Source organism: Daucus carota, chromosome 3 (genome assembly GCF_001625215.2).
Source record: "Daucus carota subsp. sativus chromosome 3, DH1 v3.0, whole genome shotgun sequence".
Lineage (NCBI taxonomy): Eukaryota > Viridiplantae > Streptophyta > Magnoliopsida > Apiales > Apiaceae > Daucus > Daucus carota.
In genome coordinates this window covers 57,496,195-57,513,833 of record NC_030383.2, presented here as the reverse complement: position 1 = coordinate 57,513,833, position 17,639 = coordinate 57,496,195, and the positions used below count along the sequence as shown (strand labels likewise).

Sequence of the window (17,639 nt, the reverse complement as noted above, 5' to 3'; positions counted from 1 at the left end):
CCCGTCAGGGTTATTAACCCTAATGAAAAGAGCTTCTTCTAGATGGGATTATTTTTCATTTTTTACCTGTAATGAAATTTAATTTGGTGACTAGTCATACAAAACACAGATTTCTAATGATTGTTTTTTCTTTGATACAATCATACAAGTACCAACTTCTACACATGTGTTTGAGAATCTATGCATGTATTTAAGAAAAGAGGTTTCTTCCTCTTCCATTATAAGAGACCTCTCCTCAAGGATAAAAGGTAACTTATGAAAAGCAATCATCTATATATGTAAGAGGTTTCTTTCTCTTTGATCACTCTTTAAATTAAAAAAATGAGCTTCCTTCGATTAACAAACCACTTATTCAAACAAGAAAATTTCTTAGTGATTTCTTTTCCTCAATTTGTACTAGTGCCCTTTGCCTCCATAGCCCGGCCTAGGTGAATGAGGAGGATCTGAGTCCGGTCTGGAGTACGCAATCAGATTTCGATGCAGCGACTTCTTGGTTGTCAAGGTTTCTCTGTTTTCATCTGCATGCAAATTAAAATTAAGGGCAATGACGGGAAAAACAATTATCAGGATTTAGATTCAAAACCTAATGGCCTAACAAGTAACAAATAACCATTATTCGATTCTAAACACCAACCTGCATGAGTTATTATGATAATAATCATTATGATAAAATACACAAATCTTGTCAAAGAGGATGAATCCATGTTTAAGCTAATATATATCTTAGCTTAAGTGAATCATGTTTCTATTTATATACAAGCTTATATGATTGTTCATCTCCCATGCGAACCTTCATAGGTAATTACCTGTATTGACTTCCACTCGCTTGGGAGAAATATTAAAATTAAAGCTGTATGCCATAGTCAATTTTTTAGACGAAACTTCTCATGCCAGAGGTAATTAAAGTCCGTCCATTGTGTTTCTTTTACTAAAATATAAGCAATCGCTTTGTCAACAAAAAAAAAATATAAATTCTTCCCACTACTCTAATTTCTTAGCCAAATTTTGAATTTTCTTCCTTACACAATAAATTCTACCAATGTTGGTTGAATTTGAAAAAGGACCCTAATGCCCTTCAGTCGCTTTTGTATGATTATTTCTCGACAAAAATCAGGACTTAATTATTTGGTTGTTGTCCCCTTTTGTTTACTGCACCAACGGAGATAAACATTCAACCAATCAAATATATATGTTATGTACTCATTATTCATCAGAAGGGAGTGAGAAGGGGGAAGAGTGTGTGAAAATTCCAGTTTCAATAACAAAAGCTCAAATCCTAATATTTTCTCGTGTAAGCTTGAAATTGGTAACAACTAAAGATGTAATTGGTATGTATTAGAAATAGAATCTTAAGAAACCTGCATGACTTAAAATCATCAACTGCATGATAATGATGATCAGGACCGCATGAATAGTTCTCGCCCAAGTGAAAGAAGCCAATATAGGTCTCTCTGTTAGGGTTTGCCTTACTTTCTTTAAGGGTTTATACCTAATATCTTGAACACCATTTTGGTTCAGGTGACTATTTATTTTCTCATTGTTACTTATTTGATAATTGAAAATAGCTGTTTGCTTTGATTTGGTCTTTCACGTGGTTGTGAGAATGTAGGAGTAGTGCAAATAAACGTTAGGTGACTGAGTAGTTTCAGGGAGTCTGGTGCTATTATTTAGCAACCATCTTGTATGCAATTTCTATTTATCTTGTACTGCTTTTGTCTGTCTCTTTTAAAGTAAACACCTATGTGGCTAAGTGGGTGTTTGGATGGGGCTTTTATGCCCGGCTTCTACAGTTTTAAGTTGGAAACACTTGTTCGTAACGTCTGTTGTAAAATGTCGAGAAACACTCATAAAAAGCTAGGAATCCTAGTTTTTGTTTCACGATTTCTACTTTTTTTTTCCCAATCTAACTTCTACTATTCATTTTTTTATTTTAAGAAAGAAACACTTAAGCTCACCCAAACGACCCCTATATCTATATCTTTGTGAGTACAGGTACTGGGATTTAACAACACAGGTTTCTTAATAGGGCCTATCTCGTTTCTTTTATAGCACAAAGTTCTCGTACTTTCTTTTTCTGTGCCAAATGTTTTTATCTCGCATAATGGGACATTTGTTTATTAGATTTTGTTAGTAAAGCAAATCGTCTGCTTTGTTATAATATATTAATCATTCAGAATGAACGATCTCCTATTAATTTGCTGGTCTGACTCGGATAAATGATACCAACGTATTTCTGTAAAAGAGTTGCCCAATTACTTTATGTAATTTAATTATTTACTAATCACGGTACTGCTACAGTGCTCCCCAAACATGAGAAACCCTTGCCTAAAAACTTAGTTGGCATATCAAATATAAAAAAAATAATCAAACGTCTTTAAAAAACGACACTCCAACCATAGCACCCCTTATCATCGACGGATATATTTGTTGATCCACTAGTAAAAATTATGTAACAATATTACACATCACTTGTCATATTAAAGTGATAGATGCTTGAGCAAATTTTACATAAATCCAATTCAACCAACATTTATATATAACCAATCCAGTCGGAGATGCTCATAGAAAAGTAGAAACAAGTGGATGGAAATTAAGACAAATTAAAAAATTCACCGAACTAGTTAAAATAGAGGGAAGTCTTTAATTAGCAAAGATGTCCAAAGAAAGATAGCTAGAGTGCTTGTAAATCAGGGAATTGAAATTAATTTTAGTTTTAATCTAAAAATGTTGCTTCTAATAAGAAATTGATTTAAAGTTTTTTTTTTGAAGGTAAGAAATTGATTTAAAGTTGATTTAATGTTTCATGGCAAGTTATAAAGTATTTTTTTTTCAAATGTACGGAAGAAAATTAGAGTAGCATTTATTTTGTATGTGGTAGGTTTTGAGGTATAAATGCACATTCGAATCCAAAAATTCATCAATTTGATCTGAAAGTCTTAAATAAACCGGATATTAAAATGTTCTGTCTGTGTCGATTCAGCCGACGACCTAATTAAACAGATGACCTAATATAAGCACTAGGCATTTCAACAGAATAAGAACATTTTATTCTTATAACTATTTCCTATGTCCCTATATTCTGGGGGGCAGAGGATCGGAGGAATGGCGGGGTTTAAGCGGAGTAGGGCTTATGGGAGCCCGAAGAAGCCGCCGGAGACTCGTTTCCAAATTTCCAGGATCTGCAAGTACAATTTGCAGAACTCGGTTAAAAATTTATCAGTTTCGAAATCCCAAGTTCAGATCCTAATATATTCTGCCGTACATCTGAATTTAATAACATATAAAAATGTAAAAATATCAAAACTAGGGAAGGAAAGAGGAGAAGGGCGAAACCTTCTTGAGCTAGAATCAATTGCATGATGATGACGACGACGAGGACGGCATGAATATATCTGGACAAAGTGGAGGAAGCCATAGGTTTCACTTTCACCGTATTAGGGTTTGTCTTATTTTGTACAAGGGTTTCATTACTAGCTATTTGTATGCGTATAATTATATGAGGTTTGAAAGGAAACGAAAGTGGAGAATAACCTAAATGAAAACATTGCATGTATGAACGGTGTGAACTTGTTGAACTCTTAGGTCAGTAAAGTAAAAAAAACTCACTTTTTGACTGTGAATTTCCTCAACTTTTAGGATAGAAATTAGAGTGCTAAAGGGGTCGTCTTGAAATTTTTTGGATTATATATTAATAAAATATATCCTCACAATTTCGCGGTAGTTCAGGAGAGCGAATAATTATTTCTTATGGGATATCTTGGTAACACAAAGTGGAAGTACTTTAGCGTTCGAGTATTGAATGTAACATGTACGTTATTGCAAACTATAAAAATTTTGTTGTACGGTGAGCTTTACTTGAAATGGTGTTATATCTTATTTCAGTTTTTATTAATTTTGTGCCACATTTCACTTTCAAACTAAAATTAGATGAATTTTTGTCATTATTAATTTCTTAAAATCTGCATGTACGACTGTTTTTTAAGGATCAGTATTCATGGATTTGATATTAAAGTAGCTAGGGTATTCCTTTTGTGAAAAGATCAAGAAGTTTTCGAAGTAGACATAGGGGGTGTTTGTTTGCAACTTAAAAGCTAGCTTCTGGGATTATAAGTTAAAAGCACTTGTTTCGTACCGTTTGTGTAAAAAGTCAAGAAGCACTTATAAAAACTTAGGAATGCTAACTTTTGTTTCAGGGCTTCTGCTTCTTCCCAAACACTTTAATCACTTATAAATCCTAATTTGTTTCTAACTTCTACTCCTTTTTTTTATTTAAGCAAGAAGCGGTTATTTTGAACTCGGCCAAACGGCCCCATAATAATGATTTTATTCCTTGCTACTTCCCATTCAATTATATACAATTTTTTCTAAATGTTCGATACTCATTTTAAGGTGAATATACATAATTTATTTTTAATTTTTTTCATTTCTTTATTAAAATTTAAACATGGGATTTTTATTTAGAGAAAAAAACCGAAAAATAATTTATGAAACTATAATTTAACATAGCTTTAAAATACGTGCCGAATCTTTTCTCACTACAACAAAAACGGGTAAATTTAATGAGACTGAGGGAGTATCTAATACAATAATCTATGAAATACAAGTGAAAATCAGATGACATTACAAGTACAGTACTATATTGAAGATTATCGATCAATATATATTATCCCCTTCCGCTGGGGCCATGGTCTTGTATAGGATTGGGGGAAGGTCGAGGTTTAAACTGAGTGTTGATATTTCGATAGCTGTGATGAGTCTTGACTGAGAAGAAGTTCAAAGGTTGAGAAGAAGGTCGAGGTTTAAACTCCATTTTACTATTTCCAGAATCTGCAAGTACTGCAATATGCAATCCAGGGTTAATAAAAACAGACATCAGTCTCAAATTCACAGGTGGACTAAATAATCATCAACAATATATATATTTTTCGGCATATAATTAAAAAAATAAAAATAGTATGTAATAAGAAACCTGCATGAGTTAAAATTAACTGCATGATGATAATGATCATCAGGACTGAATAAATAGATCTTGTCGGAGAGGAGGAAGCCATATATAGGTTTCGGTCGTAAAAAGCCCTGTTTGAGTGTTATATCTTGAATTCATATGATTCAAGTGACTATTTATATACACTTAGGGTTTATATGAACGCAAAATATTATTGGCTTCTACTCCTTTTGAAAAATGAAGCTAGCTGACGGAATTCAGGGTTTAGAAACGAAGGAAATTGTTCGCCTTAGCCTAATGCATGTCCAGATAACTGCTGCCACACGCAAGTCTCTTTAATGTTTTATTTGACACCTCCTCTCTTATAAAAATATATTATACAATATAAAAAATGAAAATAAATAAATAATGATATATATGTTAATAACTGGGTGGAAGGAATATATTATATATTTATTTAATTATTTTAGAGGGTGCATATTCATAATGGCCCAAATAAGAATATGGTTGGACTCCAGTTTAAAAAAAAAAAGAATATGGTTGGACTGCTTCAAGCTAAAATTCACTTTTGACATTAGTGCAATTTTTTAAAATTTTAAGTCAGTCTAAAGTAATAAAGTAAAAAAACCTTATTGTGGATGATTAATTTTTCTATACCTTTTAAATTAGGAAAAAGAATGTTGAAAGAGTCGCAAAAAAAATCTCCACACAATTTTCTATTGTAAGAATAAAGAATTATTTATGTGAGGGCTTGGGTGGACTTTAAGTCAAGGGCTTCTTATAGCTAATTTAATTTTAAGATGAAAATTGTACGTCTTGTGTAATAAGTTGGAACCGACTTAAAATAAAAAATAAATCAGAGACTAATTTAAAATCAAAAGTTATTTTGAGATATATTTTTTTGAGTGACTTAATTCTTTTACAACTTTTTTGATAAAAGTTAGGTATAAGTCATAAATTACCCATAAATAACTTTTATTGTTATTATATTTTAATAACTCATAAATAATTAATAAGTTGAAATTATTCAAAGAACATTTCTTTTTTTCTTTTAAAGTGGAGGCGTTAGCTAGTTATCAGTGAACTGGAAAATTCTGATAAGCTTAGATCTCATCATTACTGCCTTCTGGAATGTTGCCTTCTTTACTCATTTGATTCTCTTGGTTGTCTCGTTTTGTTTATGATCAATCATCATTTGCTTCGGCCAGAGTTTCAAAAAAGGGGTCTTGCAATTCTCTTTTGAGATAATGATCTAGGATTATACTCTTACATAGATGATCTCTTGTCAGAGTTTCAAAAGAGTATATATGGTTAAGTTTACCGTCTTAGTCATAAACCAGGAGCAGAATATTTTTATCAACATCTAAAATATCTTACTTTTGTAAAATTGCTTCATAATATTATATTTTGTATTAGATGGAGTCATAAGAGAAATTATATGTGATGTCTTATTATTGTTGTCATATTCCTTTAATTACAAATGGATATAATCAAGTTTTCATCCCTTATTAGATTTTCATATTTAGTTATTTGTTTAATAATTTTTAAAAATTATGTGAATTAATGATAACCAACACGTTGGAAATAGTATAAAAGTTGTATTGAACAAATAAGAGGACATATATTGCAAGGCATTATATTTTAACAAACAAGACTATTAAAATAGAAAAACGGTGTAGTAATTTGAAAACTCATTATAAACCTACTACTTTACCCAGACAAGATTATGATAGATCTCCAAATATATATTATAAACTCGACTTTGTCCATTTGCAACCGTGAAAATAATAATATTCAAAAATTTTAAAAAAGTACATACTTGAAATTTGATAAGAAGAATGAATAAGAGAAAAAACATCTAAAATTTATTTATTATAAGAGGAAGAAAATGCGCGCCATTTGAACTAAGATGCACGGTCATGATTAATAGTTTTATTTCATGACATGATAAAGTAAAATTTGAATAAAAAATCTCTATTTATCGCAATTAAGAAAATGAAGTATTTTATAAATTATTTTTAAATATAACAATTGTAACGAGGATATTTTGGTTATTTGGTACTATAAAAAAAATACGAACCATTAAATGTTCATACTTGATGGTTAAGATCAAATAATGATAAAAAAAACATTTATATAAAATACTTAAATATATAAAATAGCATTTATACTCATGATATTTAAAATCAAATAGAAGCAGATTTTATAAGCAAAACACATTACATCAAATCCAAGTAGATTTTGTAAATAGAACACATTATTTGTAAATTTTGACTTTAATAATGTATAAATCACCATAAATGTTTATTTCTCCTCTCACTAACAGCTTGCTTCTACTATGGACGTAAAGAAGGGAACGAAAATAGAAAACCGGCTTCCTGTGTAATTTCGTATATATAGCGACTACTTCAGCATAGACCTTTTAACCTAGTGTAACAAAATTCTTGGCGAAAAAGTGCATGGAGCTATTCTCTGTAACTTTTAGTTCCACAAAATAGTTTGAATTTGGGATACATATATGCGCCTACAAATTGATCAAAGCTCTCTGCTACGTTCATATTTTACCAAGTTCCATTCGTTAATAGCGCGTATGATACAAGTAATATATTTGCAACATGAAATTACTTCCATCTTTCCTAATTAGGTTTTCTATTTAACTTTTATATAGCTGGATTTTCTAAAATTTGATTGGAATTTATATACATTAGATATTTTATAAAAAATTATATCACATAAGAAATATATATATCCAACTTATTTAATATATCTATTTTTATGTGTGATTAAAGTATTTTCTTAAATGAAAGAAGTATTTATATATGCTATTATCTCGGTCAATTTGATCATCGAAAATGAAAACTTGACATAATTAGAATATCAGCAGTAATACATGGTACACTAGCAGAAGGCTGTCTACCATCCAAGAAATAAAGAAAACCAGGTGAACACGTTTTGCCGGTATAATATTCTCTTCTACAAAATTAGGTTGTTCCCACGAGATGGAATGAAAAGAGGAGAGAATGTAACCAAAAATTATAAAGAAATTCTATGGTAAAAGAAAAAAGTATGTAGAAATCGTGACTTAATTTTTTATGATTGATATTGAAAAAAAACTTGATGTTGAAATGGAATGAATATTACTTTCAAAACATGTAATTAAGCTAAAATTCTAGTTAATTAAATAGTCGGAATTGAATGATCTAAATAATGAAAATTATAGAACTTTTTAATAATCGCTCCCAATTAAGACCCAATTTATAAAACAAATTTCATTCCATTAGTGTTCAACATGGTTTATAATGAAAATGAAATGTGGCGTACGTGTTCTATGCGCGAGCTTTTCTCTTTTTGCACATACCCTACATATTTGGAAAATATTACCTCTTCTGGTATGTAAAAGTAGCATGCATGGAACGAGTAAACAAGCGAGCAAGTACCATTCAAGTTCGCATGGGAGGTAAATCCGCCTTTGAACTTGTGTAAAACCACACAAATGAGTCCATGGATCTCAGATATTAATTAGGTTAAACATGGCTTCATCCTCTTTGGCAAGTTTGCTCTCACTCATGCCGCAGGTTCGTGTTTCATATATCATTCTTCTTCTGAAGCCTTAATAGCTTCGTGTAATTGTCTAATTGCATAATATTTGACTAGCAAATGTTAATGTTTTCCGCCGGGAGACACTGTAGGGTTGTCTGATAATATATGGTAGCTGTTGATGATCTGCATCAAAAAGTTCGAAAAATCATCTATAAATAGTTTAATCAGTCCTTTTCAGAAATTCAGACCTTTCCTTTTAAGGAAAAAAATTGTTTCAATCTAGTTGTCCACTTCAACTTTCAATGCAAAATCATATTTCCAAAGTCAATTCTACCTCACATATCTCTTTTTTATATTCGGTCTTTCTAATGTGTGCCCAAGGGCACATAATAATCACTAAATTCTATAAAAATGGCCTATTCTGATTGGTGGAGTTGATGTGAATGCAGGGGGCCATTATCATTTATTATTCATCCACCAATCAAAAGGAGCTATTTTTATAGGAGTTAGAGACTATTGTGTGCCCTTGGGCACACCATAGAAAATCCCTTTTATATTTACTACATCAATCTCATTCCACATATTATGGGTCATTTAATACAATTGATTTGTGAACATTCACTTTTCTAGAACTGTGTGTGATTTTTTGAAAGTGGACATCTAATAAGAAACGGAAGGAGTATTTAATAGGGCATTAAGCTGAGAAATTGAAACCTAATAATTATTTGACCCAGTTTTGCTGGTTTCGCATGCAGATGAAAATAGACAAATGTTGAAAGCTAAGAAGTCACCATCTGTCAAACTGATCAACTCACCGCATCGACATCTGCTTCAGATAGAGACCACTAGACAGGAAACAAATCCCCCTCATTCCCCTTGGCCTGGCATTGGAGGGAAAAATATAGATACTCCTCCCACATGTATGTAATTTTATAGTTTCTTTTAAACCGTAATCTTTTTAATATTGCATCATTTTGGCTCATATATATTTTATTAACTTTATTATTTGAAGAAACATATGGATATTAAATTTTAGTCCCAAATGATTTCAAATTGACATATATGATTTAGATGCTTTCTTAAAAATTTGCTCCAATTCATGCTCAAACATAGAATATTTTAGTTTTTATCCCATTTATTTCCGTACGTGTTTTCTTCACTGCCGGCTTTAAAGACTTTTACTTCAAAGAAAAAAATTCTGAATAAAATTAATTCAAACATTATATTTTTATTCATAAAAGGAAAATTTTAAAAAAAAATATTTCAAAAACATATTTTACGGGCGTCTTAAAATGTGTTTAGAGTCCTTGTCCCCAAATATATACGAGTCAATGGGATGGAGGGAGTAATAAAGAGGCTAACATTTTCTTCTTTTTAAAATAATAGTTACTTAGAAACAAATATGTCCATTCTAAGATTTGTTAAATAAGTTATGCCACTTTTATTCAATAAACCGGATATGTGATGCTCTAAGAGCTGGTATTTATTTGTTATCAAATTATGTAAAATGGAGATAGTGTGTGTTGAAAATCGAGTAATAATACACACTAAACATTAAGAATTTGAGGCTAATAATTATTTTATCCAGCTACATCGACGGCGTCCCATCAAAGAAATGACAAAACAGGTATTAGAGCGGGCCCGATTAATACACAGGCCACCCAACCTTGACGATTGCGGATGGATGTGGGCATGATGTTTGAAGAATTCGACTAAAGGAAATGGATTTATGTTATTTACATTGCATTGGTTTCGAATATTAAACGATCAAATATAAAGAAATAAAGTTGTTTTTTAAGTTTAAAGTTTATTGATAAATATTTCCCTATCTCCATTTTTTATTTGATTAGACATGAGAAAGTAGTAATTTATGTCGACTAAAAGTGTAATATAAAATTTTAGATAAGAAAAATGGTGAAGTATAACATATTAGGTAAGGGTAATGATGTAATATATAATATTTATTAATTACTAGATAAGATAAATGATAAAATGTGAACTAACGATTAGGATATCAAATATTTCAAAAAAAAGAAAAAAAACGATTAGGATATCAACATTCAATATTAAGAAATTACAAGGCTGAGTGCTTTAGTACTTGCACGTTTTTCAAAAAGTGATATATACATGTGGACTAATTCAACCTAACATTTGTTTTTACATATAGAGATGTTGTAATATAAATTTTAATTTTTAAATGTTTATAGTTAAATTAAGTTTTAGGTCATGAATTGTATCTCTCCGTCCGTTTCATTTCTTAACATTTATTTTTTACTACTTGACACGCACTTTAATGCGCTGATAAAATATAATTTTATAACTTGTTTCTACATTTTTTTTTGAATAAAAATTCAAAAATTAAATTTCTATTCGAAAAAGAAAAGTTTTTGAAAAAAATTAATAAACTAAAAAAGTTTAAAGTTTCGACGGGTAACATCCTTTTTAATTTATAACTTTGACCAATGTAGAAATTGTTGAACTAACACTGTTGACAACATTCTGCCGAAATTAATAATTTAGTGTGGAGTTCAACTGACAGAATTCCCGTAAGTTCTATGGAGTACACAAAAATATTGGATAATTGGAGTACAAATCATAATTTTTTAGTTTGATCCTATATAATATCTTTGATTATCCAAATTTTGATATAATCTATCATTTATAAGTTGTCTTGCACATAATTGTCAATTAATCATTAATATCTTTCAATTTTAACAAGTATTAAGATTATTGTTCTGCTTATTAGTTATATCGCAGAACATAGAGTCCTATGATTTATAAAAGTAATTATTCTGCCATTTGATTACGATGTTTATGTTGCAGAACATAATGTGCAAGTTGTCAAATATTTACAAATATTATTGGACAAAAAAAATTGAAATTTAGATGACTAGATTACATTTTATCCAACTTTGTACTCCAATACTCCAATTTTTTTTACTCCACAGAACTTACTCATGTAAACAAATTTAAAATTTTTGGACAAGTTTAGGCTGTAATTTTCTCCCTAGACGGGGAACTGGTCTCGACTTGCCAGGAAGTATTTTCAATAGATTATCATTCTTATCTATTTTATATCGTTAACATTAATGTACACTAAAATTTATTTTTCATAAGTTATAATTTCGACTTTATATACTAAAATATCAAATTAGTGGTTTTTCTCGTAATGGACATATCATACTAATTAATTTGTAAAATATAATTAGTAACACTAAATCTTAATATACTAATTAATTTGTAAAATATAATTAATCTTAATATTATGTTGAAAAATATTATGTACTAGATCATAGTCAGCCTTCACCCATTAATTTGAGTTTTCAAAACATTATTTTGATCGATCATTAAGAGTTTCTCCACTACAACAAAACTGGAATCAGACAACACTGATCAGACAACGGACGCTGAAAAAAGCGTTGGCCAAAACAAAGACACGACACTTTATTTTCGCTCTGGAAACACTATTGTCTAACACCACGACCTACAATGGTTAAAAAAATGTTGTCTAGTAAATTCAATCAGACAACACTTTGTTTACTGTGGTATTGTGTAATAATGCATGTCAGACAACTGTTTTTGAAGCCGATGTGTGAAGAAACTTCACACAATGTTTCAGGAAACCGTTGTAGTAAATAGACAAGTGTTTTATTTGTTGTGTTGTTTGCGAGCAGTTCAAACAAGGGTTTTATATAGTGTTGTGTGACTGGAAAGCTAACATACAAGTGTTTTTGTTACCATTGTAACAAGGGCTTATAGACAAGCCTTTAATATATAAAATGTTGTCTGCCTGATTGACTTTTAAGCAACATACAACGGTTTGTATTGTAAAAGTGTTGTTAATAGACTATAAAGACAAGACTTGTTTTGTTTAGTGTTATGTGAATGTCTATCATACAAGCCTTTTTCTCCAAAAACGCTTGTCTGATTGACCACCATGGGAAAAAAAAATAGCAGAAAACAGAGCAAACCAGCCTCAAAACAGAGGCACACCAACAAATCTAACAGATCTGACTCAGAACAGAGCCAACCAACAGAGATAAAAACAAAGAAACTAACTTACATCATGAAAGTTAGTTTAGTTCATCACCAAACTAAGAATCAAATAAAATTACATCATAAAAGTTGAATTAGTTCATCTACGTCTCGCATATAACTAGTTGTTGCCTCGTCTAAATCAACATCCGGCAAATTTGGTATAAAGAACTCATTCTCAAGTTCTACTTCCACGGATCCCTCATTTTCTTCATCATTGTCCTCATGATAGTTTTTCTCGGGTAATTTCAACACCACGGACCATAATTTATCAAGAGGATCATCTATGTAACATACTTGTTTAACGTGTTTTGCTAACACAAATGGATCATTAAAAAACCCCAACCTATTCAAATTAACCAAAGTATAACCCAAGTCATCTACCTTAGTCCCTCTATTCATATCAATCCAATTACAACGAAAAATAGGGATCCTAAAGTTGTTATAGTCTAACTCCCATATACCTATTATCACTCCATAAAATGTAGGCGAGGCATGCTCAACAATTTGATCCTTCCCCTGCACAACCATGGTATCGGCTTGAACACACACGCCACTGCACTGAACATTACGTGTATCATCACGATCTTTGGTGCTAAAGGTAATCCCATCCATTTTGTAACCATTGAATGTAGGGACATCCTTATTGGGCCCATCTGCGATCCATCTGATTTCTTGTGATATCTCCATTTCGTCGAGAAAATTTGAAGCAATCTGCCCAGAACATCATAAAAGTTATAAATGACTTATGTGACAGTTTTAAAAATGCACAGAAATGCTATAAATAAAGTGCACATAATACCTTTTCTTTGAACCATTCTGGGAATGTCTCATTTTGCTTATTCTTTAGCCACATTTCATTATTTTCATTTTCCGGATATTTGGTCATCAAAAAACACATGTGTTCACTGCATACAATTAGAAAAGACTATGTAAATAATAGAATAATGATATATAATTTGACAATTAAGCAGAAAATTAAGAAATGACTTACTTAAAATATGGCCTAACCGAAGCCGTATTTTGTAAAACACATAAATGGGCTAAATGCAAATCATTGTCGCTCGGAGTTATAACTGATGCACCAGATAATGGCCTACAAACAGCATCATTCCTATTTTTTGGTATCCCAACAGTAGCCTCCTCATGGTTCACCAAACACTCAACAGCTTCTTCTGCAATATAGGCCTCAGCTATGCAACCTTCTGCGCGAGCCCGATTTCTTATATACCCTTTAAATGTCTTCATATATCTCTCAAATGGATACATCCACCTCAAAAAAATTGGTCCACAAAGCTCTACTTCTCGTACAAGATGGACCGAGAGATGAAACATCACATCAAACAAGGAAGGGGGGAAGTACTTTTCAAGGTGGCACAAAGTTTCCACCAGCTGGGATTGCATTTTCTCCAACTTATCAACCTCAATAACTTTACTGCAAATTGCCTTAAAAAAGAGACAAAACCTGATGACAGTGTTTCTGACCTGTTTTTGCAGTGACGATCGTATCGCAATTGGGAGCAAGTGATGCAAGATCATATGGCAGTCGTGAGATTTCATTCCAGTAAGTCGAAGAGTTTCCATTGAAACTAAACTTCTAATATTTGAACAAAAGCCATCAGGCAACTTCATGCCAAGAAATGATGAGCAAACTACTTTTTTTTCCGAATGAGTTAAATTCCAAGATGCCAATGGTAACTTCTCCTTTCTCCCGGGATTTTTTGGCCTTAGCTCCGTTCTTATTCCCATTTCAGCCATGTCTAGCCGGACAGATTCCTTATCTTTTGTCTTCTTGGGTATATTAAGCATAGTACCAAGTAAAGCTTCGCAAATGTTTTTCTCGATGTGCATCACATCGAGAACGTGTCTAACCGGCAGAAACTTCCAATACTCAAGTTCAAAAAATATAGAAACCTTCTTAAAAATAGGTCGAACATCACCTTTCTTGAATCGAGGTTGGCGTTGTGTCTTACCAAAGACATGACCCTTTAAGTGTTTTGTTCTCTGAAGCACCTCCTCCCCGGTTAATGGAATAGGGGCAGTTCCCTTTTCCACAATGTTATCAAAATCTTCTTTCTTCCTGCGATATGGATGTGCACGGGGCAACCACCTCCGATGCCTCATGACCACGCACTTACGGTAATTAGCCAGCCTTGTTGCTTTTGTTCCATCAACGCAAACAGGACACGCATTATACCCTTTTACAATGTTCCCTGAAAGGTTACCATAGGCTGGATTGTCACTAATTGTCCATAATAAAATGCCTCGCAGCAAAAAGTACTCCTTCTTGTATGCGTCATAAACTTGTTTTCCGGTCCATAACTTTTGTAAATCTTCAATAAGTGGTTGAAGGAACACATCGATATCATTGCCGGGTTCTTTTGGTCCGGATATCAATAAACATAGCATGATGTACCTCCTTTTCATACAAAGCCATGGTGGGAGATTATATATTGACATCAAAACTGGCCAACAAGAGTAATCAACATTTGTGCTATAAAAAGGATTGAATCCATCCGAGGATAAAGCTAACCGGACATTTCTAGAATCTGAAGAAAACTCGGGCCACTTTTCATCGACATCCTTCCATGTTTTTGAATCTGCCGGATGTCTTAATTTACCATCTTTTATTCTCCCCGTGTCATGCCAAATCATATTTTTAGCTATTTGAGGAGAATTGAATAAAGTCCTCAAACGTGGTATTAACGGAAAATACCATAGAACCTTTGCCGGAACCCCTTCCAATTCTTCTCCTTTTTTGTTCAACTTCCATCTAGATGCTTGACAGATACGACAACTTGTCTCATCTTCATCTCTTTCTCCTCGGTATAATAAACAATCATTTGGACACACGTGAATTTTTTCATACTCCATTCCAAGAGCACACAAGCTTTTCTTAGCCTCGCTGAATGAAGAAGGAAAATGGTTGCCTTTCGGAAGCATAGATCCAACCAGTAGAAGAAGTTCAGAGAAGCAAGCATCCGATACTTGGTATTTTGCTTTCAAGTTATACAACTTCACTAAAGCCTTCATCTTTGTAAATCCTTCACATCCCGGATAAAGTGGTTCATGTTCAGATTTAACATGGTTAAAGAAATCTGAGGAATCAAGAGAAACATCATCATCACTATCATTATTCTCTGCATTGATAGGGATTTGGTCCACAGAATCAGAACTGGCCGTCTCTTCAGCGGGAGATACACTTTCCGTATTTAATTCACCATGCCAAATCCAACGAGTGTAGGTCTGATCAATTCCATTTTCAAAAAGATGGCACTTCACTGTTTTAGCTTTCCAAGATTTACTATGTGCGCATTTTAAACACGGGCAGCTGATTTTGTTTTCATCAAATCCGTTCTCAAATGCAAACAACAATAGTTCATCTACTCCTCTTTGAAATTCCTTTGTTCTTCTATCAGCCTTCAACCAAGACTTGTCCATCTATTGAACATTAAAAATATAATCAGTTTACTACAACTATATTATGATCATTTTTAAGTAAAAAGCAAAAGCTACAGATTAGAGATTTTAACAGAGGAAATAGCAAATTAGAGATGTTAACAGAGGGAATAGCAAATTTGCTTGATAAATTAGCTACATAGTTGCTTGTAAATAATGTATTAGCTACAGATTCCAAAAGTGAGCACGAACCCTAGTTTTAATTTCTCAAAATCCCATACATTCTCCAAAATCCCCAAATATTACGTATGAACCCTAATTTCAAAAAAATTAAATCGAACTCATCACAAATTACATAAAAATGCTAGGAATGAGATTGAGTGCGCGTAATACCTTGAAGTCAGACCTTTCACAGAATGAGATTGAGGCTTGATTGTGTTCTTGGTTAGAGAATGAGACCTTTCACAGAATGAGATCTTGAGAAGATTGTGTTCTTCGTCGGAGATGAAGATGGAGATTGAGATGTGGAGATTGAGATGTGAAGATGAGATGTGGAGATTGATATGTGAAGATGAGATGTGAAGATTTTTGTCGGGTAGAGAGGATATTTGTCGCCCAGATTTGGTAATCGGTTTCAATTCAGACAAAGATTTGGTAATGACAAAGATTTGGTATTAAATGATTTCATAAAAGCAAGTTCGAATTGTGTAAAGTAGGTGGCAAAAAAGTTCCTAATTAGACAAGCTTTTACTAACAGAAAACTGTGGTTCATCGGCTTATAAAACAATGGTTTTTAACAGAGTCGTTGTGGAATTTGTATTCTTACGATGGTTTCAGTTTTATAAACCATTGTGTGAATAACACAACGGTTTCGCGGTAAGAAACCGTTATCTGAAAGCCGTTACAACAATACTTTCCCGCTTAAACCGTTGTTTGAATGTTAATGGATTTTTCACGAATAATTTCATTCTTTACCGTATGGATTAACAATATATGTCCCGTCAAAAACGCAAATGAACCACTACAGTAACAATTACATATTTATATATGATATATTTCTCTTACTTTATAGTTTCAGTATGAAATCTTGTCGAGGTGTGTGTTTTCCAGTAGTAATTATGACTATATCATTGATACTTAATAGGATATACCCGATTCTAGTGGTTCTGTTATACATATTATCAAATATTTATCAAGTCTGACCTTCGGTGTTTATATAGGAATGACGATTAGAAAAAGAATTACAAACAACAACAATATCGGTATCGGAATTCAATACATCATAGTCATATGTCGTGTAACAAACTGTAATGTTGTAAATTAACAAGAGTAATGTGTATCGAATGTTACAAGATACTTAAAATATCATGCTAATTTGTTAATAAGCGAATAAAATGTATGATAATAGGAATCTTTTGCTATAATGTACTCGTTTATTTACAATGTTGCGTAATTTGATTTGTTTACGGGTGGCCTATTTAGGAACAAAAGCACTTAATTATTAGACAAGTGTTTGGGCATAAAAAACCGTTGTTAATAAATGAATGACACAATGGTTTTTTTCTCTCTCGTTGTAGAATTTGTCTTCTTACGATGGTTTCAGTTATACAAACCATTGTGTGAATAACACAACGGTTTGGCGGTCTGCAACCGTTATCTGAAAGCCGTTACAACAATACTTTCCCGCTTAAACCGTTGTTTGAATGTTAATGGATTTTTC

The 17,639-nt window shown here is 32.2% G+C and overlaps 1 protein-coding gene across 1 annotated transcript; it reads right to left on the bottom strand.

The window, feature by feature from the left end:
• Positions 1 to 12,558: 12,558 nt before the first annotated feature.
• On the bottom strand, positions 12,559 to 15,961 carry LOC108207151 (uncharacterized). The gene is made up of 3 exons (XM_064090137.1): positions 13,515 to 15,961; positions 13,323 to 13,428; positions 12,559 to 13,234 (listed from the first exon to the last, which is right to left on the bottom strand). Exons 1-3 carry the CDS (start codon positions 15,959 to 15,961, stop codon positions 12,602 to 12,604), a joined length of 3,186 nt encoding a protein of 1,061 aa, XP_063946207.1. The 3' UTR covers positions 12,559 to 12,601.
• Positions 15,962 to 17,639: the final 1,678 nt, after the last annotated feature.

Bases quoted from the DNA above. Each gene is read 5' to 3' on its own strand.
- LOC108207151 (XM_064090137.1), bottom strand. From the start codon at position 15,961: ATGGACAAGTCTTGGTTGAAGGCTGATAGAAGAACAAAGGAATTTCAA. The intron at 13,429-13,514 runs GTAAGTCATTTC...AATTGTATGCAG, and splicing joins TCGGTTAGGCCATATTTTAA to TGAACACATGTGTTTTTTGA. The intron at 13,235-13,322 runs GTATTATGTGCA...TGTTCTGGGCAG, and splicing joins CAGAATGGTTCAAAGAAAAG to ATTGCTTCAAATTTTCTCGA.